Below are 22,922 nucleotides of genomic sequence, written 5' to 3'. Positions count from 1 at the left end.
TAGAACACCAGAGCCCTTGTCCTACAACACTTATTGAGATACTCTCAGTGATCTCAACTGACATTAACATCACTGAGAGTTATACGTACAGTATATACAGGGGTCAGGTTGGGAGCCAAGACCTGAATTCTGACACTGGTTTTACTACTAATCCATTCTGTAGCCTTGGGCAAGTCACTTAAACACATCAACTGTAATGTGGGATAATACCTTTTGTCTCACAGAGTCTTCTGAAAAATAAGTGGTTTAGGATCAGATTCTGCCACCATTATTCATGCTGCCTAGTACAAGTACTGTCTCCAGATCTTCAAACATATATTTGCATATCAAAACAAAAAAGACATCCAGTAGCACTTGTGCTGGCTGACAGGTTTGTGAATCAAGGGTGTTTTTATGTCTGTTTTATGCCCATTAATTCTTTGTCAAGAGAGTTTGAAGTCTGTCCAGTATACAAAGCATGTGGGCATTGCTAGCACATGATGACATATATGATGTTAGCTGAGGAACATGAGAATGTGCCCGTGATTCTGTGAATAACCTGGTTAGGTCCAGTGATGGTAGCTCCAGAACAGATATGTGGAAAAAGTTGGCAACGGGCCTTGTTGCAAGGAAAAGTTCCAGCACTGGTATTCCTGTGGTATAGTTTGTGGCTGTTGGTGAGAATCCTCATAAGGTTCAGCGGTTGTATGGACACCCAGACAACAATTCTGAAGAGCCGGAGTGAGTCTGAGGATGGGGACAGGACCCAAGCAGAGCTGGGAGCATGGAGTGGTTGGGTGCATTTTTTAATATATCAATATCAGAGGGGTAGCCATGTAAGTCTGGATCTGCAAAAGCAACGAGGGGTCCTGTGGCGCTTTATAGACTAGCAGAAATGAATGAGCATAAGCTTTCATTGGCAAAGACCCACTTCGTCACCTGCATCTGACGAAGTGGGTCTTTCCCCATGAAAGCTTATGCTCATCCATTTCTGTTAGTCTATGAGGTGCCACAGGACCCCTTGTTGTTTTTTTAATATAGTGCCCCTACCTATCTCTACAACAGACTTGCTTAGGTCTAGACAATGAGATGTTAAACTATGCTGTGCCTAAACTTAGTCTACAATAGTGTTGCCAACACTGCTGGTACTAGTGAAGATGAACTGGTCATGGTGCAGTAATGGAAATCTTTCCCAAATCAATGGCAAAGTAGACACCATTATAGAAATTAAAGATGGAAAATCTGTATAGTATTAAAGAATAAAGTCCATCTTTGCCTATATTGGCTTGCTTCCCATGGCATATAGTTTAACGTCTTATCCAGTCTAGTTTTAAATGTTGGCATGGTCATCTCTCTTTGGTTATAGTGAGGCTATAACACAGATTGTAGATGAGAATTGTTTGTATAGTGCTTTTGAGTCAGCAGGAATTGTGCACTGATTGCAGAATGAGATTATAATTTAAAAGGTAATTGAATTTAACCTTTCTTGAGTATCAATCACATGATGAAGCTCGGTGAAATGGGGGAAAAAACTCCATGTATGCTCAATGAGCAAGACAAGATGGGTGAGATAATATCCTTTCTTAAATGAATACAAGTGTTTGAGCTACAAAGGTCTGAGGAAGGAACGAAATCAGTATGTAACTTTCAGTGGATCTTGGGCATCCAACTCCCTTCAGCCTGGTCTATGCTAGAAAAGTTATATGTTGATTTAAGGTTGTTTATTATTTTTGGCAACTCTTTTGGCATAATACCGTCATCATACAGGATTAACCTCTCTAATCCATCACTCTCTTGTCCTCCAACATCCATAGTCTGGCATGATTTTCATCAGCTGCATGTCCACTTATGGGTGTGGCCAAGTTTTTCACAGTCCCATAAGATTTGTTTACAGCCACCAGTCCTGGTTCTCAGTGTTCTTGGTTACTTAGCTCTAAGTTACCCTTAAATGTCTTCTAAGATCCCAGTAATCAGTGGAAGTGTTGGTAACGCTGCTAGATAATGACCTCCTGTGGCTCTGCAAATTCTCTTTTGCCACAACTCAGGTCTCCAGGGTGCTGGACAAGAGATGCTCAACCTGCACTGCTAACCTTCAATCTGTATGCTGTTGTGATGGGCCTTATGCCCACATAACTTACCTTATCTCCTGAACTAGAGCCAGCTCTTCCAGGCAAAGAAAGCACCATTATAGATCAAATACATAACTGTGAGCGCCTCTGGAAGCAAGGGAGGTTGGTTCCTTGGCTGGAGAGTTCCTGTGGTGTTAAAACAAACAGTCCTGCGGCACTTTATATAGGCTACCAGATTTTGGAGCATCAGCTTTGGTGGGCCAAGACCCGCGCGGTCAGATGCAGCGCGGTGGGCTGGGGTGTGCGGGTGCTGAGGGAGGAGGGATGTTGGTAGTGCCGAATAGGGCCTGGTGGGGGCCTTGTCTCTGAATAGGGCACCAGTGGGGCAGCCCCACCGGCAGCGCGCGGGGCCTGCGCCCCCTTCTCGGCCAGCGAGCGGCTGCGGGGGGCCGGGCGCGCCGCTGGGGGCGAGGCGGGAGGCGGGCCGGAGGAGCGGCGCTGACAGCCCACGCCCGCGGCGGGCGGCCGGGCGGGCTCGGACACACACACACACACACACACGCTCCGGCCGCTGAGGCAGAGAGGAGCCCGGCGGCCCGCGCGGCGCCCGCGATGGAGCGGAAGGCGGGCGGCCAGGATGACTGCGTGGACTCGGGCGCCGAGACTGGCGGGTGAGTGAGCGAGTGCCGGGCGGGGGGAGGCGGCCAAGGGTGGGCCGGGCGCTGGGCCCAGAGCGGAGCCCGCCGCGGCTGCGTCCCCGGGCCTCGCTCGACTGACACCTGCCGCCGCGGGCTGGAAGGCGGCGTGGCCCGCCCGGGATCGCCCTCCCCTGCACCCGCCCTGGGCAGCTGCGGCAGTGAGGGGCTGCGGGGCTGAACCGCTCCGGTGTCCCGCTGGCGGGCGTTCCTCCCGGGCACCGGGACTGCGCTGCTGCGGCTGCCTTTCCTCGGCGCTTCCTCTGCAAGAGGCAGCAGCGGCCCGGAGCTCCAGCGAGTCCCCCGGGGAGTTAAGTCGCAGCTTTGTGCTGCCCGTGGTCAGTCCGCCCGGCCGGCCTCCTAAGCGCGGGGGGTGTCGCTCCCAGGGGTTGGCTTTAGGTGGGAGCTGCCAGCAGCTGCATATGCGCTAACAGTCACAAGTCATCCGGGCCGGTCGGTGAGGCTGGCCTGCCTCTGAGTGTCCGTCTCCTTGTTGGCTACTGGCCCAGGAGCTCAGATGCAGGGCTGGGAACAGCTGCAGCCAAGAGGTGACTCCTCCTAGCTGCTGCGTCCTGGCCCGCTCCACCAAGGAGGGGGAGGGTGCTTAGCCTGCGACCTCCTGTTGGACCTCCTGTTTGGTGTCATAGGGATGCAGGAAATATCTCCAGCTCCTAGAATCAGTGCCTCGCAGTCGTCCTGAATTTATCCCCTCCCTAGCCACTTCAGGCAGGAAAGTCTTACCATCCTCATTGGACAGTAGAGAGACCGGGTCTAGCCAGTGATCAGGCTAAGGTCAGAGGGGAAGACTGTCAGAACCAGGGTGAATGTAATTGTTAGGACTTAACGGTATGCAGGGTTCTTGGAAAGGTGCGGAAGTGGCTGTGGGCCTCAGAAGGGGTAGGACTTCCAGTGGAATGGGCAGGGCTGGGGCCAGACACCCACAATCAGCCCTTGCCCTTGCTGGTAGCAGTAGCAGCTGGTAGCCATGGGAGTCCAGCAGTGATCTGGGGGGCCCATGGCTCCCTTTTAAATCACCATGCTCCTGGCAGCGCTATTGAGCCCTGCTGTCAAAGTGGGGGTGGGGGAGCAAAAGGGGCAGCGACATGTGCTTCAACTTTGGCCGTGTATGGGACAAAACCAGCAGCCAGTTCTTAATGTTGTCCCATACCAGTCCATACTGGCCCAGTCTCATCTCCGAACTTGAACCCTACTCTCTGGAGGATCACTCCAGTGTTTTGAGTATTTTCAAGTCCCCCTTCGGTTCCCACTCCATCCACGGTAAGTACACCTTCTGTTCATCTCTGTGGCAGAGACAGGGCTGCCATGGAAATACCCTGTCTCAGATGCTGCTGTCTTCCCTTGTCATCTTTCTGCCTGTGGAGAGGCAGGCTAACTCCTCAAGTAGAACCCCTGTGGAGGGGGCCATGGACAAGGGATTTGCACCCTCATTACCTCTTGGTCACACCTGCCTCCTCTCTGCTGTTTTTTAGGGCGAGGGCCAGAGGGCATAAACAGATGTATTGAGCCCTGGCCATCTCTTGGCTCTGCTGATCCTCTAGCTTCAGTAGGATCAGAGGAGGATGCCACCTCTCCATCCTCTTATGGTTGCTCTAGACTTTTTCTGGGTCCTGCAAAGGGACCTGTCCCTCCATCTTTCTCTTCCAGGTCAGTACTACTTGCTCCTTGCCTGGTATTTTTCTCTCTAGGTTGAAACCCACAGAAAGGCTTTGGTCAAGAGCATTTCTATTCCTTGCCTTGGTCCCTGGCTGTATGCAGGAGTCTGAGGAGCAAAGAAGGGAGCTTTTTATTTTTCTATCTCCTGCACCAATCATAGATTCAAATTACTTCTGAGTCTCACGGTAAGATTCTGGGAAAGAGGAGCTGCCCTGACCTTAGACTCATGCTAAAGAATAATACTCTCCACAATGTATGAGAGCCAGATCATTATACTAATGTGTGAGACAGGATGGCTATGTCTGCAGTAGCCCAAACTTCGAAATGGCCGTGCAAATGGCCATTTCGAAGTTTACTAATGAAGCGCTGAAATACATATTCAGCGTCTCATTAGCATGCGGGCGGCCGCAGCACTTCGAAATTGACGCGGCTCGCCACCGCGTGTCTCATCCTGACGGGGCTCCTTTTCGAAAGGACCCCACCTACTTCGAAGTCCCCTTATTCCTATCTGCTCATGGGAATAAGGGGACTTCGAAGTAGGTGGGGTCCTTTCGAAAAGGAGCCCCGTCGGGACTAGCCGCGCGGCAGTGAGCCACATCAATTTCAAAGTTGCCGCGGCCGCCCACATACTAATGAGACGCTGAATATGTATTTCAGCGCTTCATTAGTAAACTTCGAAATGGCCATTTGCATGTCCATTTCGAAATTTGGGGCTAATGTAGACACAGCCAATGTGAGACAAAACAGTGAAAATTATTCTGCCACCAGTTGTCACTTTGTTAGATGTACAAAGTAAACAATTTCAAAATAAGGTTGCATAGGTTTTAAAAAAGGTTCAGCTGGAAATGGGATTAGGTTTATCATTTCCTTTTATTCATCAAATAAATGAGCAAAATGAAATATTTTTGTTATAAATTACATGTTTTTCTGTGTATTTCTGTAATCGTGAAATTGTGATGTATTTTTCCTTTCACCTTAAATAGCCGCAATATTAGGGACATGACTAATGCTGAAAGTTAATGTTTATCGGTCTTTGGTATAAATGAATAAAGTCCTTTTTTTTTCTGGTTGTGGGGCAATCAGCTTTTCATTTCACTCTCTGGAAATACAGAATATGAATAAAAGAAAAACAACATAATCAACTAATTCATAGCTGGGTCAAAGTTCAGAAGATCCTTGACATGTCAAGTCACTTTTAATTTACCAGACTTGTCCAAAACAGAAAAGCTGTCTTTTGTTGGAAGTGCACTTGGAAGGACTTGCCCCAGATGGTAACATTAACCTTTAGACATTCACGGTCAGCATGACAGCTGCTTATGTCTGATGTTGTTGATTTTATGTTGCATCTCTGTCACACTTCTGACACTGGAACATGTAGCTTTAGCAGAATGGGCTGTTTTGGGCAATTTTAACTGTGACATATGGTAATTGTCAACTAGGAAGCTTTGCACTGAAATGGGTCTTCAGAAGAAAGAGGTCATTGCATTTTCCTTATTATACTATGTTTAGCATACGTTAGTCTATGGTAAACACGAGAGAGGCATATGCAATTCATGTTTTTTATTGTTTAGTCACCTATTCAACTGCTCATATTTAGGTTTGGAAGGATTAGAATTTTATTGATAAATGTTGATTTCATCATGCTTCTCATCAGTTCATGCGTGTATTTCCATTGGTAATAGAAATTTACAGAAGTTTTAAAGCAATTCCTACTTTTTAGAGTGTGATTAAAAGGTATTTGGATTATATATTTTAACTTATGAAGTTGGCAATTTGTTCTTTAATGGTTAAAGTTTTAATTGTTTTTAAATCTCAATGGTTGCCATTAACTAATTATTGGCTAAATCCACCCATACTTTCCCTGAACTCTGAAAATTTAAAATATCCCTATTATGTATCGAAATTATATGAAATGTTGAATTCTACCAAGGCTGCTCATATAGTTTATTTCTTAGTCTTGAAGCAGAAATAGATTCTTCTATATCTTCCAAGTGTTCTCCATCATAGTATTGCAAAAACTCAGCAGGTTTCCTTGTTTATGTAGCTTTCAGTAATTGGAAAAAGAATCAATGGGCATCTCTTAAGTTCAACAATCATACTAAGTCAGGGGTCTGCAACCAAAACAGCAACAAGCCATTTCGCAAAATCAGTTACAGAATCCATATGTCAAGAGCTGCAATGCATGTGAATATGAGACAGTCCTTAATAAATATATAAAAAAGTCTAAACTGTACTTTTTGTAACCCCCTATTTTAAGAACAGCGCACACACAATGATTTTTACGAGTTAGAAAGTTATTCCATCCCCCAGCTTTACTCCCATGCCATAAACCACGCCCCCATCTTCATGTTTAACCCTCTCAGCCCCAGGCCTGCTCCCTGAACCTCAGGATTTAGCTGGCTCAGCCAAGGAGCTCTGTGCACTGCCTCTGCTGCCTCCTCTGCACAGCTCTGGCAGCACAGGCTTGTCTGCCTCTTCCCTGCACCTCCCCCCCAGCTCTGCTGCAGGCTGACCTGGCCCCAGCGTCCTCTCCTGGGGCTCACTGCCCTGCCAGCTTCCCCTCTGCTACAGCTGACTGGTTAGCAGCTCCAGAGGCTGCCGCCACTTATACAAAAAAAACTAAGCGCTGGCAGCCTCAAGCCGCACATGGAGTCAGCAACGGCAGCGCTCGGAGCTACAAGTGGCTCCTTAAAGAGCTGCATGCAGCTCCTGAGCCGCGGGTTACCAACACCTGGACTAAGTATGCTTAGAACTGTCAAAATAATTCAACAGCACTTCTATTATATCAAATGGCCCCTCTGTCACTAAACAAATAACTGTGTACACTCAAGTGAATCCAGGCTTTGTGGACCATATTCATTTCTCAGAGCTGGAAGGAACCTTGATAAGTTATTCAGTCCAGTCCCCATGCACTCACGGCAGGATCTATCACAATCCCTGACTTTTTTTTTTTTTTTTGTTAATTTAACGTGCTCCAGAGCCTTGAAATGCCCCCTCTAGAATTGAACTCACACCTCTCTGTTTATAAATGTCTAACCGCTGAGCTATCCCTATTGAAGTATAAGCCTTGTACATATGCATTACTAAAACAGTCGTATAGCAACTAACTACCGTTATGAATTAGTTCCATAAAATGATTTTTTTTTTCTGGAGCTGATGTTACTGTTAACAACAAAAGCAGACAAACTCCTATTCTGTGCCGAGTTTTGATTCCAGTTTTAGACCATCGTTTTGCAAATCCACTTGAATGTACCTTTGTGCTATTTTATGTTCAGTTGATCAAGTTGGAAAACAGATCAAAAATAGCATATTTTAAGTTACTGAATCCAATAAGAAAGGATTGGGCTGAGTTGCCAAGTACCTAAATAAAGAGAACAGAACATATAAACCAATTAGTTTGTGTTGGCTGTTTATTAATGAGATTTGAAAGAGTTCCAGCATCACCTTTGGCTAAAATAAATGCATACGTTTCTCAGAACAATGTACTTCTGGATTTTCAAAATAATTATTGAACAGTCTCTTTTCTGTTCTTTAATCTAAGAGGTGCATTCTGCAAGCTGGCAGAAAATTAGTTGATATTGAGACAAGTTGCATGTTTTAGAGAGAAATATACATGGCCTTATTTTTACATGTAGTCTCTCCTTTAAATAGAAGGTGGAGAGGAGGAAAAGAACAAAGAAGGAGAATGACATGCAAATGAAAAATTAATATTAAACTCTCTGAATGAGTAACCTGCAATAATATCTCTGAGGAATAGCCATGTTAGTCTGTATCTGTAAAAACAACTAGGAGCCCTGTAGAATCTTAGCCTTGGTCTACACTAAGCAGGTATTTGTGTCACTAGAACAGACTTATCTGCAGTGGACTTACCTGGCGATCTTAACACGGGGAGGTTGATGGGAGAAACTTTCCCACCCCCTCCATCTCCTTTTACTACTTGCAATATCGAGGAATACAGGGGCCAAATGCTGACCCCAGAAAGTTTGTTTTGTGTGTATGTGTCTCTGCCAGGCACATGATATCAACCTCTGGAAGAATGATCCTGACCAGTTCAAATTGCTGCGTAATCTAAACATAACCCTAAAGACTAACGGATCCATTAATTGCTAAGGTGCTACAGCGCTCCATGTTTTTTGCAATAGTATGTTTTCTTTGTCTTAGTTTTACAGGTTAGATCTCCTAGATACAGCACCCTGTCTTAGATTGTGTCTGTCCCACGAAAGCTCATCCCCTAATAAATCATTTTTAATCTTTAAAGTGCTACATGACTGCTGTTTTTGTTTTGTTAGAGTACAGACTAACACAGCTTTCTCTTTGTTACTATCCAAATAGACCAGAATGAGAGCGGCAGTATAACTTATTGTATGGACAAAATTTAAATGAGCTACTTACGTCTTCCTATTTACATTCCAAAATGAATCAGTGCTTGTTTGACTGTAAAGCACTTGTCTCATTTTGGGAGGTGGGAAAACAGTGGTGTTTCTTTAATGAAAAGCAGTTGCTGGATGATATTTTCAGCTAAGTATGTAGCAATGCTTGTGTCACCATGGAGAAACTCAAGCTATTTGGTGTCTTTTTGATCTAATATGCAAGTGTTCTAGAGATGCTGATTTAAACCTGCCTTACTTTAGTAGCTGCTATGTAACATCCTCCGTAAATACTAGTGGAATGAGTAAGAGTATTCTTACAACAATATGTTGAGACTACATAATCATTTTCCCCCAAATACTTAATAGAAATATTTAATGACCACTTCTACCTTCTGTGCATTTATTAAGTCTACTATTTTCATCTGGTCGTGGATTCTTTGTTCCTAATATATTTTAAAATTTTATTATCCTTTACTGTGCTGACCACAGAGTTCACCTTGTGTCCTTTTAGCTTCCCTTATCCAGTTTCTACAATTCCTAATTAATTTATATTCATTACTGTCAACTTCCACCTTCTTCCTTTCATAGCTGTCTTCATTCCTTTGTAAAGGGAATCCATGCTGAACAACCAGCCCCTCCACCAGCTGCTGTGTCTCTGTGTACGTGGGTGGGGCCTGGATTGCGGGAGGCAGGGCTGGGTGCACTATGACAGCTAGAGGGCCTGCTGGCAGTTCTGTTCCTTTTCCCCACTGTCTCTTCCAATGGAGGAAGGAGCAGTACTCCCAGCCCTGCCTCTTTAGCCCTGTACCAGGTGCAGCAGTTCCGTGAAGGGGCAGGGGCTGCGATAGGCAGCAGGGAAAGGAGCAGAACTGCCAGCAGTTCCTCCAAGATGCTACAGTGTCTCCAGTTCTCTCCCCATGCCCCTGCCCCCACATGTAATGTGGTATGAGGAGGGGAAGGGAAGAGTGTGGGGGTCAGCAAGGCAGAGTCATGCGGAGAGATCACACGCTCCTTCCCCCGCTTATCTGGTGTGCCTGCCCTCCTGTACCAGTAAGAAATGTTCTTTATTTGCACCATTGCAGTCTCATGTAAATATTTTTTAACATTCCTGCAAAATATCAGCTGTCCTGAGCACACATGCAAAAATCTTTTTCCATAGTGAGTACTTGTATTACTATAAAAATAACTAAATGTAAGTTTTAAGTAGTTTGAATAAAGCAAATTGAATTAATTCTGTAATTTCCTTTGCCAAATTTGTGTATGAGCTTTTAAATGTAGTACAGCCCTGCTGAACTAAGACTTTTGTCTTGCAGGTCTGAGTACAGTCACATGTCCTCTACAAGCAGTGAGTATAAATTTAAGACCTTTTAAAAATAAATCTCACGCTTTTCTTTTTCATTTTCTACCTGTTAATGTCTGATTAATGCAATAAATTAATATCCAGGTTTTCAATTGATAATGCTGTGGCTTGTATCTATCTACATTACTCTTCCTCACTAACAGCAATGTTTTTAAAGATCAAAGGCATAATAATAAAATGAGAAATAAAATTCTGACTGACAGAACTTTTTAACACAAACCTTATATAAAATTTAATAAGCCCTTTGGCAATTCTGTTTACTGAAATCAGTTCGGCAGCATATGGGTGGGATTTGCAAAACCACGTGGCACTATATTAACTGTGCTCCCATTAAGATCAGTAGAAAAACTCCCTGAATCTTAGTCCTGCTTTACATAACACTGCTGAACACATTTGCCGTTTCTATGCCCAGTTTGCACTTTCTCAGTCGGGTCCTGTGTGATCTAGCCTCGTATAGAAAGACTTCATGCAAATGAACATCTACGTGTTTCTTGTCACTGTCTCTTTCCGCCACCAAGCAGTTCTTTGTTCTTAGTCCCTCCGCTGGGCCTCTGAAGTTCCCTGCAGTTGGCTGTGGGGCTTCAGTCACCCATGCAAAGCAGTTGTGAGATAAAGGGGGGCTGAAATGAGTCCCCAAAGTACAATCGGAAGAGGCAAAGGTAGTCATCAGATATCACAGGAGAGAATGGTCATGATCACTATGTGTGTGCTTTCCTAGATTGGTCTTGTATTCCACGGAAAAGTGACATCTCTGCTTCAAAGCTGCTAGCTGAGTTTCCAGGGAGTTACATGTGCCAACTTCATGGTAAGGATACAATCCATGCTCTGCTTGGAACTCTAGGAATAGTAGGTCAATTAATGGACTGCTTGGCCAATGTGGACAGGGTCAGATTGAGTTACAGTCAGATACAAACATAAAAATAAAAATATAATACAAAACATAAATATAATACAAACATAAAAATACAGTAAAATTCCTTTAATTTGGCATGTCTGGGACCAGACAGGTACCAGATTACCAGATTTTTCCAGACTATTGGACATCACCACCCCCACACATCTCCGGCTTCACTACCCCCGATTCCCGTGCAACTCTAACTCACCCCAGGCTTAACCCCCCTGTGCCCCTCCAAGGGCCCCAACCCACTACCCAAGCCCCATGGCTTATGCAGATTTTGAGGTACACAAGGACTGCATGGACCACAACCCTCAAGTATCTTGGGGCACTACTGTATGCCGGACCATCAAATTTTGCCAGATTATCTCTGCAAATAGGGCTATTTTTGCCAGATGCCAGACCATCAGGATTTTCTAACCATCAGAGGCTGGGTGAAAGGAATTTTACTATAATAAACTCAGAGACTATGTCTACATGAGCAGCTTTTCCCAGGAAAACTGGGCTTTTGTCAGGGAAGAAACATGACGCGTTTACACACAAAATGCACTTTGTCGACAAAACCCGGCGTATCCACTGGCAGTGTTATACCTCTTGCCGTTCAGGTACAACCTCTCTCAACACTAACTCTCTCTCACTAACAGCCACAGTCTATACCCCAGGAATACCGGTCCTGGAACCTTTCCCTGCAACAAAGCCTGCTGCCAGCTTTGTCCACATATCTTCTCTGGAAATACAATCACTGGACCGAACCAGGTTACTCACAGAATCACGGGCACTATCTCATGCTCCTCTACTAACATCATATATGCCATCATGTGCCAACAATGCCCAGATGCTTTGTATATTGGACAGACTTCTAACTCCCTTAGACAAAGGGTCAACGGGCACAAAACAGACATCAAAACACTCCAGATCCACAAACCAGTTAGTCGACATTTTAATGAAATGGGGCATTCTGTCCATGACCTAAAGGTATGTGTGTTACTGAAAAAGAGTTCGCACCGTTCTTCAAAGGGAAGCAGCTGAGCTGGCTTTTATAATCAAATTCAGCACATTAACACATGGTTTAAACCAGGACAGGAACTTTCTGAGTCACTATAGGGGCTCGTCTGCATACTTGGCTCAATCTAATTCTTGACCTCCCCCCACCCCTCCACTCTCTGATTTGCTCACCTTGATTATCTTTTTCTGATTTGTCTTCCTTGCTTACTGTTTTTGGTTCTCTGTGCCTTAAATATTGAGTCTGTTCTGGTCTGGCTATGGTCTGAAGAAGTGGGTCTGTCCCATGAAGGCTCACCTAATAAACTATTTTGCTAGTCTTTAAAGTGCTACTTGACTACTTTTTGTTTTGATAGTGTATAGACTAGCACGGCTTCCTCTCTGTTACCTCTCTCAACAATGTTCTATTCACAAAACAGCCATGTAGATACTCTGCGGTCCGTTTTGTCAACAGATGAGGCTTCCAGTTCACCAGGCAGCCCTGTTTGCAGAACTTTCAGTAAGCTGTTCTGTCGAGAGAGGGCTGGGCAGTCTGGCTTCTCTCTGACAAAGCAGATTGCTCTTTCGATCTGCTTTTATGTGTAGACGCACCCTGGCAAGTTTTGCTGGGAAACCCCTTCCGACAATGATTTCTATTGACAGAGGTTTCTCGTGTAGACATAGCCATAGGGTAGAGCACAATTCTGAAGCATGACTTCTCTGATCAACGTGAATAGTACGTCAGTTTGTAATGATGAATGTTGTTTTAACAAAAAACACAGGAATTAGAAGTGATTGAGTGTAAACTGATGCCAAGCAAACACAAGAGAAGAGAATTCTGTAAGTAAGGAATTTCTTCATTTTTTAGTTTAAAGGAGGGAGAAAATGAACAGAATATTTTTCAGCCTTTCCAAATATTTCTTATGAGCTGATTTAGATTTCAAGTTAACGTAAGGTGGAAACATGCTATCTGATTACTTTTTCCTCCTTTTTTTAGTGATATGATATGACAAATTTTTCTGCTTTTGCCAAAAGAAATTTCACAGTCTATTCCAGGCAAGCTCAGCACCTAATAAATTATTTTGTTTGTCTCTAAAGTGCTAACTAAACTGCTTTTTTTGTTTTGATTGTGCTTTTTAATCTTCTATCTTCCTTAAAATATAGTAAATACAGTTCTTTCAGTAACTAAAAATGCACCTGATGAAACAGGTCTTTGCCCATGAAAGCTTATGCTCTAAAATAGCTGTTAGTCTATAAGGTGCCACAGGACTTCTTGTTTTCAAAAATTCTCTGAATCCAAGAAATGGTGGTTCAAGCAAAACTGAAAATAGAGCCCTCCTGTCAATGTAAGGTGATATCTCTTCCCCCAGATTCCCTCCTGATTCCTCTTCATAGGTTCAATCTGTTGCTCAAAGTGAATGCTTCAGAAACTCACAAAGATGACACCTCCCTACCCACACACCCCCACACACACACCCTTCCTGACAGCCCTAATTCTCTTATAATCAGAAGAGAGCTGTCAAATGTGCACTGAGTAAAACTGAGTTTCGCCAGCCAGTTCCATACAGGTATCTCTGAATTCCACAAGATGTTACCTCTCTAAAGGGAATAATTTGAGGCTTTATCTATCTCCTTTTGAAGTCCAGTGGGAGTATTTTTATTGATTTCAGTTGAATTCCAATTCTCTGAGTTGGATCACCCTTTAAGGAACAAAATTATTTACATGTCTGAATCCCGAGGCAAATATGACTGACAAAGCGTTAGCTGCCTGCTCTGCCTGAGTGAGGGACATAAGTTATTTGAATATAATCCTGGTTTCCTGATGACAGAATCATTCTCTATGAATGGGGGCAGGGGGCAAAATCCAGTAAATCAGGAATTCATATTTTTATTTTAAAACTTTTGTCTGATGTCCTGTTCTGGTTTATTTCCCTCCATTAACCCACTTTTTGGGCATGCATTAGACTGTAAACGACCAGGCCCTGTCACCCCCTGGACAGTGACTCAGATTATGGGCCCAAAAATAATAATTTGACAAATTAACTTTCTGTTAAGGCTGAAAGCAAAGTATTTCTCATCTAGACATTAATTTGCAGTAATTTTTTGTATTACTGCTGTGTTGAGAAGAATACTCATTTTGGTAATTCTTACTCTTAATAGCTTTGTACATACAAATGATTTTAGTTATATGCCAGCTGCAATTTGTCACATTAGATGTGGTGATCTAGATGCTGTGGTCCAGGATGTGGTGTGGATTTACAGCAGTATATTAACGTTGGTCCTTTGTCAGTAGTTGGAAGTGCTACCATTCCAGCAGAGACAGAAATCTTCAGTAGAGAAGACAACCTTTTTATATGCAAACTTAAAAATCATACCGCCTCTTTTCTGCTTCCAAGACCAATGAGGCTGGTAGCTCCACAGATCGTGGGATGTAGTTTTATATTTCACAGGCATTGTGTGGTCCATCTGTTCAGACATCACAAGAGGAATAGTAATATTTGAATAGATCCAACTCTGAGCTCTTTCTTTAGAGGACCTACTGTAATGAGGCTTCCCATCTGATTGGGGTCTCTAGTTGCCACTGAATTACAAATAATAAATTTTTAATAACTTGTTTTAAAATATTTTAAAAGAGCAGAGATTTGCTCTTGGTTTTACAGGTCCACATGTAAATTCCTTCCTTCCACATCCCAATATTAGATCACTTGACAGCAATGACTTTCATGTCCCCAGTAAAGAGTAAAAACAGTAGTGTAATGTTTACTCTTACACTGCTGCCTTCCTCCCAAAGGACTTCACAAATTCTGTGTGTACCATAGAGATCCACTAAGAAGAATTGAAGTGCCTGCCAAGAGTGAGGATAGCAACTAACTGTCACAGAGCTCACTGCAAAACTATTGGAGAAGAGAAGAACTTTGGGGCAGAGATACTGGGGAAAACCTCTCCTCTTATTATCTGAAAATATTAGTTTTTGTTTGACCCTTTTCTTGCGTTTAGGCTGTATTCAGTCCTTGACTGTAATCATCATGATTAGGATGCACAACTGCTATATAAATAATTGAAGCCTGGACCTTTCATTCATGCTCTTGTTTTTTGTTTTTTGTGTTTTTTTTTAAAAGTGCAATGTAATTTCCCCAAGGCAGATTTCTACTGGTATGAGTCTTCAGAGAGTAGGATCTGGTCCTATATTTCTTCTGTAGCCAGCAAGTATGATCGTAGAAAGTGCATGTTTTTTCGTTTATAATCTCTTCCTTTGTTAGTGTGAACACGTTAATTTTGTTAACAAGTTGTATATTGATGGTAAATGAAGAAAATAGACTATATTTACTGCTGACTTTCAGAGCCTTCTTAAGGTTACAGAAGCGGTGTCTGGTGGACTAAACGCTGAAAAAGTTATGAAACTGGAGCGGTTGTGACAGGAATATAAATCACCACGTCTTATGGTTAGATCCTGAGTTGTCAGAGTCATTATTGACAAGGAGCATCAATAAGGAGTGTTTTAGCCTACAGTTTGGAGTTCATGGTTGCCATCAGTGTTAATTATTTCACTTTGCTTTAAAACATACATATCATTTTGGTGTAGAATTGTCAAAAGTGCCCAAGTGACACAAGCATCTAGTGACTCATTAAAAGTCCATTGGACTTGAGGCTCTTTTAAATCTTAAACAGAAAAAATGTTGCCTTTGAAGAAGCACTCTGAAGGGATGCCCTGGTGAGCGCTTCTCCCAGACACACATATACACACAACCCCTCTGTGCTCTAAAATTGCAGAGCCCCACAGAAAGGAGAGACAGTTATCTAAATAAATAAATGGCTGCTAACATTCAGTGCTACTGGTCAGATTGCAGGCTGAGTTTTTTCCTATGGCACTTACTGTAAATTGGGCTGACAGATACACAGAACTCAGGGGAACGTAAAAACTTCTCCCTATGTCAACTAACTTTTCACCCTCAGCATAGATAGCCCTTTGAAAAATGTTTACAGTAAACCCTCAATTTAATGAACTAATGGGAGGGAAGAGGTGTCTGTTAATGCCAAAAGTCTGTTAAATCTGAATCTGCAGGACTGTTGGCACTTTGTAAGGTGCACAAGGGAGCACTCCATCCAAGACCTGGGAGGAATGCAGCAGGCTGGGGAGAGAGCTCAGCAGCAGGCTCTTTGCACTGTTTAAAGAGCAGAGACTCTGGGCTCGTCTGCCATGAACTGCTCCTCTCCCACCCAAGGCTGGCCACTCCCACAGAAACTAAATTTTCCCTGGAGCAGGTGTGCCTCTGCCCAGGGCTCCGGCTAGCAGGACACCCACTAGCTCACCAGTCCAGGCAGTCACCCTACTGTGGTGTCCACAGTGGTCCCAGCCATGGCAGCATCTTTGGTGAGTCATTGCCATTGATTTACGGGAGGGTGGAGGACATTGCCATTTATTTACAGGGGGCTGTCTTGCAGAGAGCAGACATTTTTTCTAAAGTCTGTTAAATTGGAGTCCATTAAATCAAGGGTTTACTGCAGAGCTCCTGAGAAATTGTGGGCTTAATAAAAGATATAAAAGGATCCAGCCTAGTTAGGGTTGGTCCTGCTTTGGACGGGGGGCTGGACTCAATGACCTCATGAGGTCTCTTCCAGCCCTAGGATTCTATGTCCACGGACAAGATTTGCAGTCATAGGACTGATGATTTTATAGTTTTTATATATATATATATATATAGTTTTATAGTTATATGTAGAACCTTTCACCCAGGAGGGTCTCAGAGCTTCACAAATATACGTAAACGTCTCTCCTTTCCCTCCCCTCCAGTGGTTGGTGAGAGAATCTTCCTTTTATAAACATTCAGCTCCCTGTTTGATAATCAGTTGCTTGGTTACCAGTTCACCTGGAAGGATTGAATTCTGCCAGTGGTAACCCATTCATTGTCCAAGAGAGCTGAAGTTCGAATAAGAGATCTCTGGGTTTATGATCCTTAACTGTTTTGCATGGTTGGTGCTCTTAACATCTCTTGGAATTTCAGTCCAAGATGGAGTTTGAAAAGCAACAGGAAAAGGATAGAACTGTCTTACATCCCAAATAACGCTCAGGAAAGAAAGTTAACAGAGAGATAGCAGTGTCGGTCTGTACTCAAAAAAAAAAAACAGCAGAAATGTAGCACTTTAAAGACTAACAAAATGATTTGTTCAGTGACAAGCTTTTGTGGGACAGACCCACTGCATCAGATCTGTTGTTTAAGATAGGTACATAAATTAAATCACCTAAGGGTTATAGTAGTTTTTCATCACAGGAAAATCCTTAAAACAAAATAAGATATTTTTCTTAAATATGTGCTCTAGTTCAGAGGTAGACCAAGTTTTATGCTGGAGGACTACGTCCGGGTAAGGAAATTGTATAGAGAGCCAGGAATGATTTAAAGGGTGGATGATTTTGGAGGAGGCCAACATCTGGAATTTGCAATCCCTGCTCTAGCTCAAAGAAGCTATAATTCAGGGGAGTCCTTTGGCCTATGTTATACAAGAGATCAGACTATCACAGTAGCCCCTTGTGGCCTTATAATCTATGAAACGATGACACCATTTATGAGCTTCACTGCAAGAAGAGGCTCCAAACTCTAAAGTCACTGTGACTTTAACCTGAACAAAATTGAAAAACGTAATTTGTGTGTTATCTCCAGTGGAAAAAATGGCCACTCAAGAATTCCTTTGTGTACCAGAACGTCTCATGCTTTCTGTATGTGACTTGAAAAGTCTAAAGTGTACCCACAGTCGAGGACATTTTAAAGTGAGTCATATTCCCAAATGTGAAATGGAGTGGGGGTTTTTTTGTATGTTCATTAGGAGAGAAACATCCCAGTGCTACTCTGCAGTCATTGTTGGGCTTGTGTCTATTCAGATGTACCATTTGTTAGCAGAATTTTAAGTATACAGGTTTTATTATTTTTTGTTTGTTCCACATAACATAGTGGGGCTGTTCAAGTTGAACCCACATGGTAAGATGCATTGAATTCTGCTGTTTTAATGTTCATATGAGTAATGGATTTTTTTCTTTGTTATCAGTCTGAAACATCACTGATAAACAGGGCTGCAGTGATTGAGTAAAAATTCCTGTTGCTGCAATTCCTCTTTCCAGCTACTTTCTTTTCAAGTGGCCTCTCTCTACTAGCGCTTTTCTCCATGGCCTGTTACAGTGCAAAGAACAGTATGGCTAAGAGTTGACAGCCAGCTCTAAGGTACCAGGCATATTATAAAAGGTGGGGGAAATGGTTAGAATATACTGCATGTATATAAACCAGTGTTCTTGCTCTTTAAGATCTAGGGTGAATCTTGTTTTGACAGCTGGCTCTTCTCATTAAGTGTAGTCAGAATAAATTAATGGTGTTTATGCAAAGTAACACTATTCAAATAGGAAATAATTATTTCAAAAATGTAATATATCCTCTAATTCTATTGCAGGACATGTGTATGGATTGAATTTGAGGTAAACCTTTGTGGTTTCTTGGAATAGAGCTGCATTTCTTTCCTGATTACCTTCTAAAATGGTTAGGTCTTCTACTGAATCACTGTTTTTACTTTCAAGCCCAGCTGTTGGTCTGGAGCTCTGTGGCTTCCAAGTTTAAAATTTGAAACAGAAATTCATTATTTCTACATGCATACTTTCATTCCAAAGAACTGCCACAATGAGATTTGATAGTCACACAGATCATGATGAGTCAGCATAAGGCCACCTGTGATGCAATTATTTTTCAGTTTTCAAACCTTGCAGTCATGTAAAATGGCTTTCCTGCCTCCTTTCCTGTCAGCAGCCCTCTCCGTTCCTCCCTCTTCCTCCATATTGCTTGTGTTTTTCCTCCCCTTCCATAAGTAGGGTAGTTTTAATTATTTTTTTGTAATACAACAGCACCTCAGTCTCTGCAGAGGTCAGGTCCCTATCATGGCAGGTGCCATACAAACACAATGGCTATGGCTACACTAGCAAGTTTTTTTTCTGGTAAAATCGGAGTTTTGTCAACAAAACTCACCACACGTCCACACACACAACTTGGCACTTCCACCGACAACCTTCTGCCTCCACCGGATGAGCCTTTGTCAACAGAGTCTGTCGACAAAAAAGCTGTGTGGGCACTCTGGGATGGGGAGGGCCTTCTGTTGCCTGACAGGGTTTCCAAGATACTAGGCAGCCCTGTTTGCAGTGCTTACAGTTGGCCGTTGTAAGAGAGTGGCTGGGCAGTCCAGCTACTCTGTCGACAGAGCAGATTGTTCTTTCGATCTGCTTTAGTGTGTGGCTGCACTCTGTCAACAAACATTTTGTCGGAAAATCTTTTGACAGAAACATCTGACGGATGCTTCTACTGTAGCTGTAGCCATAATGAGAGCCATCATCATCATCATCATCATCATCATCATCAATAACCGTGGGCTCAGCACCCATTGATGTCTGATGCCTCTCTCACTATTTCCTTCCATCTTTCCCTATCCAGTGCAGAGTGGCTTAGTTTCTGTAGACGAGCTCCTCACCAATCTACTACATGATCTAGCCATTCTCTGTGGGGTCTGCTTCTCCTATTTGAACCATCCATTATGGCGAATACCAGGGTATTGATTTTTCATTCGTTGTTCATTCTGCAAATACATCCAAATATTTGTAGCTTCTGTTTTATAACCACCTGCAGCAGGTTCTCTTTCGGCTGTATCTTCCTATATAATTCCTCATTGGTGATCTTCTGCATCCATCCTATTCTCAGAATCTTTCTATAACAACTCCTTTCGAACGCCAATATTCTTCTTTTCGAATCTTTCGTTATCACCCATGTCTCACATCCGTACAACATGCTGCTGAATACACGTTTTCAAGATGCCCGGCTTCGTTCTTCAGCTAATTGCTTTGCTTTTCCAGATCTCATCCATCGCCTTCAAACTCGCTCTTGCTTTCGCTATTCTAGTCCCTATTTCCTTCTTACAGTCTAGATCATACGTTATGTTGCTCCCCAAATGTGTGAACTTCTCTACATTTTCCAGTTCAATACCATCACACTGATCTTCCTTCCTATTTCCTTATCTCCAAATACCATTGTTTTTGTTTTGTCAATGTTCATAATCAGTCCGTACCGCTTCCTTTCTTTGTTTAACACCCGCACCGTTTTCGCTAGCTTCTCCTCATCTTCCTCAATGATAACTATATCATCCGCGAACCTCAAGTTGTTAATTCTTTTCCTATGCACAGATATCCCTTCTACCTCTTCCTTGATCTTGTCCATTGCTCTCTCCAGATATGCAATGAAGATACTTGGCGATATTGGATCTCCTTGTCTCGTATCTCTACTTGTTTTAAACCAACTTCCCAACTCCCTGCATGTTCTCACCGCTGCCTCTGCATTGTCATTGATATCTTTCAACAACCGTATTAGTCTGCTATCCACTCTGTATGACTCTAACACCGCCCAAGTCACTTTCTGGTCTATAATGTCAAATGCTTTTTGAAAATCGACGAAGCAAGTGTATACATTTTTGTTTTTTCTTCGAGCTTTCTCCGCTATCAGTCTGAGTGCCAATATCTGCTGTAGTGAGAGACAGCCCGGCCCCAAAGAGCTTGCAATCTTTATAGAGAAAACAAATGGGGTGGAGGCAGGGGGGGCACAGACAGAGGCACAGATGTGCTTTGTCCAAAATAACCAGCAGAAAGTGTCAGGAGCAGAGCCCAAGTACTTCAAATCACTTAGGCGACGTCTACACTTCCCCTCCCTTTTGGAAGGAGCATGTAAATACAGCAGATCAAAAATGCTAATTAGGCACTGATATGATATGATATGATATAAAACAAATTAGGATGGGTGCTTTCGGAAACAAGCCTTCCTTTTGAAAGGACACAGTCTACACGACTATTTTGCATCTCGAAAGCAGCACTTTTGACACAGCGAGTGGGTGCCATTATGCAAATGAGGTGTCAAATATTCATATCAGAGCCTCATTAGCATTTTTGATCTTCTGCATTTACATGCCACTTCTGAACGGGAGGTGCAGTATGGACATCGCCAAAGAGTACACTGTTCTCTGAGGGCCAGATTTAGAGGTTCTTTGGTGCTCAATTTTCTTAAAGCTTAAATGCTTAAAGTTCAGGATAGATGCCTGACACTCTTCTTTTATAAAAGTGCCCGAGCAGGTTAGACATTCAGCTCCCATTGAAGGCAATGGGAATTGGCTGCGTAACACTTAGGCACTTTTGAAAATACTATCAAATGCCTAAATACCTTTGAAAATGTGGAGCTAGTGCTTGCTGGTAAGTCTAAGGTCTGTTCCCCCTTCTCCTCATATTTTCTTAGCTGGAGCCATACTTCAGGAGCCAGAGTGGAATTTACTCTTATCTGAGTGAGGCTAGAGCAGTGTTTCCCAACCTTTTCCAAGTGAGGACCCATTTTGACAATTCAGGAAGACTTGGTGACCCAAGGGTGGAGGGGAGGTGAAAATTACTCTCTACAAGAGTCTAAGTGGCCTGCTTCAGTGGCTACGAATATTAAAGAGGGAGAAGCTGTCTTTGTAATGCGCAGTTGCTTCTCTACTGCTAGCGATAGCTGCTGGATGTGGCAACATTGAGGAGCTGCAAATGGCTCCTTTGAGAGCCATGCGCAGGTCCGAGCTGCTAGCAACCCTTAACAAATCTAATCACGATCCACAGGTTGGGAATCCCTGGGCTAGAGCTGCACTGCAGTGGAAGATCAACCCACTCAAGGTCAATCTTCCAGGGTTTCATTTTGCACATACACAAAATGACACTCCCAGGGGTTGGCATCGACCACTGTTCTCCTCATGAGTGGTGAGGAATAAGGAAGGTCAGTCTTCTGCTGTGCGGCCAGACATGGAAGTCAACTGCAGATAAATGATTTTTAACTACACAATTGGCGTAGAAAAATTGTGTATCAGTGGTCGACTTCTGTATCTAGTGTAGACATAGCCACCGTGTGACAGAAATGGAGCTGAAATATTGCCTGCAGGCTTCCTGTTCTGTTGTGGTACAGGTAGCAGCAGCTGGGTGACCTCAAACCCCGCTTTTAATCAGGAGTTAGAGACAGGGTTTGGGAAAATAAAAACCCAAGGGTGTTGGTTTTGGGGGAGGTATATGCATGTGCTAGAGCAGCAGTGTCTAACAGGAATTCGAAGATCGCCATAGTTGTGGTTGTCATCTCTAAATTCACCACCCCTCGCTAAATAAATGCCCTCCACCAGAGCCAGGTTCCTGCAGCCCTCCCTCCCCCATTCTAATTTAATGCCGGTGACTCACCAGAACCGCCACTGGATCCACCGCTGCAGCCATTGCCAGGGCCGCTGTAGCTGCCACCACCACCACAGCCACCATGCACTTCTCCCACCAAGCACTGGGGTGTGTGTGCAGGCAGGAAGGGTGGCACTCCCCACATGCTGCTCTCTCTCGAGCCATATCTGCCACACCATGGGGTCATGTTCACCATGTGGCGAATGTATTGGATGCCATGGTGGTAGAGCTAAAAAATACCAGCGGTCGAATCTCTCTGATGGGTGGTTTTATACCACCACTAAATTTTGTCCGCTTTTAAACAACTGATATAAACTGGCTTCTGTTTCAAACTCAGTGTTTCCTTTATTAATGCAATCCCTTGTTTTTAGGGTTGGTGGGAGAAACAGACTGTATAAATCCTGTACCAACATGGAAAGGAGTGAGGAGCTGTATTCCAGGCATAAAGGGGGAGTTTAAGAGAAGGGAACACCACTCATCAGGGGCAGGCCTGGAAGGGAGCTGTTTAAGTTTCCCAGATCCACAGAAGAAGTCAGATAGCCAGCAGAACCTCTACCCTCACAAAAAGGAAACCAGATCCTCTCTGCTAATAGGGGGAGACTGTATCCAATTCTGTCACTTGTGCTGGGAGTCTCAAGGGACTCTGAGGAAGG

General features: G+C 43.5%; 1 protein-coding gene across 6 annotated transcripts in view; it reads left to right on the top strand.

Annotated features, from left to right (window-relative positions):
* Positions 1–2,643: 2,643 nt before the first annotated feature.
* Positions 2,644–22,922, top strand: part of FAM124A (family with sequence similarity 124 member A) — a 43,111-nt gene continuing 22,832 nt past the window's right edge. For 3 of the 6 annotated variants that reach the window (XR_012644462.1, XM_074987475.1, XM_074987461.1), the window contains exons 1-4: positions 2,644–2,719; positions 4,234–4,408; positions 10,101–10,132; positions 10,866–10,952. Coding sequence is in view for 5 of the 6 variants with exons in the window: in XM_074987475.1 (XP_074843576.1) it covers positions 2,686–2,719; positions 4,234–4,408; positions 10,101–10,132; positions 10,866–10,952 (328 nt within the window). In the remaining variant the exon portion in view is untranslated. The remainder of the gene's footprint in view (positions 2,720–4,233; positions 4,409–10,100; positions 10,133–10,865; positions 10,953–22,922) is intronic. The other 3 variants (XM_074987483.1, XM_074987491.1, XM_074987499.1) reach the window with 3 other exon arrangements.

Source organism: Carettochelys insculpta, chromosome 1, assembly GCF_033958435.1.
Source record: "Carettochelys insculpta isolate YL-2023 chromosome 1, ASM3395843v1, whole genome shotgun sequence".
NCBI classification, from domain to species: domain Eukaryota; kingdom Metazoa; phylum Chordata; order Testudines; family Carettochelyidae; genus Carettochelys; species Carettochelys insculpta.
Note: the sequence above shows the minus strand (reverse complement) of the source record. Positions and strands in the feature narration are given on the sequence as shown.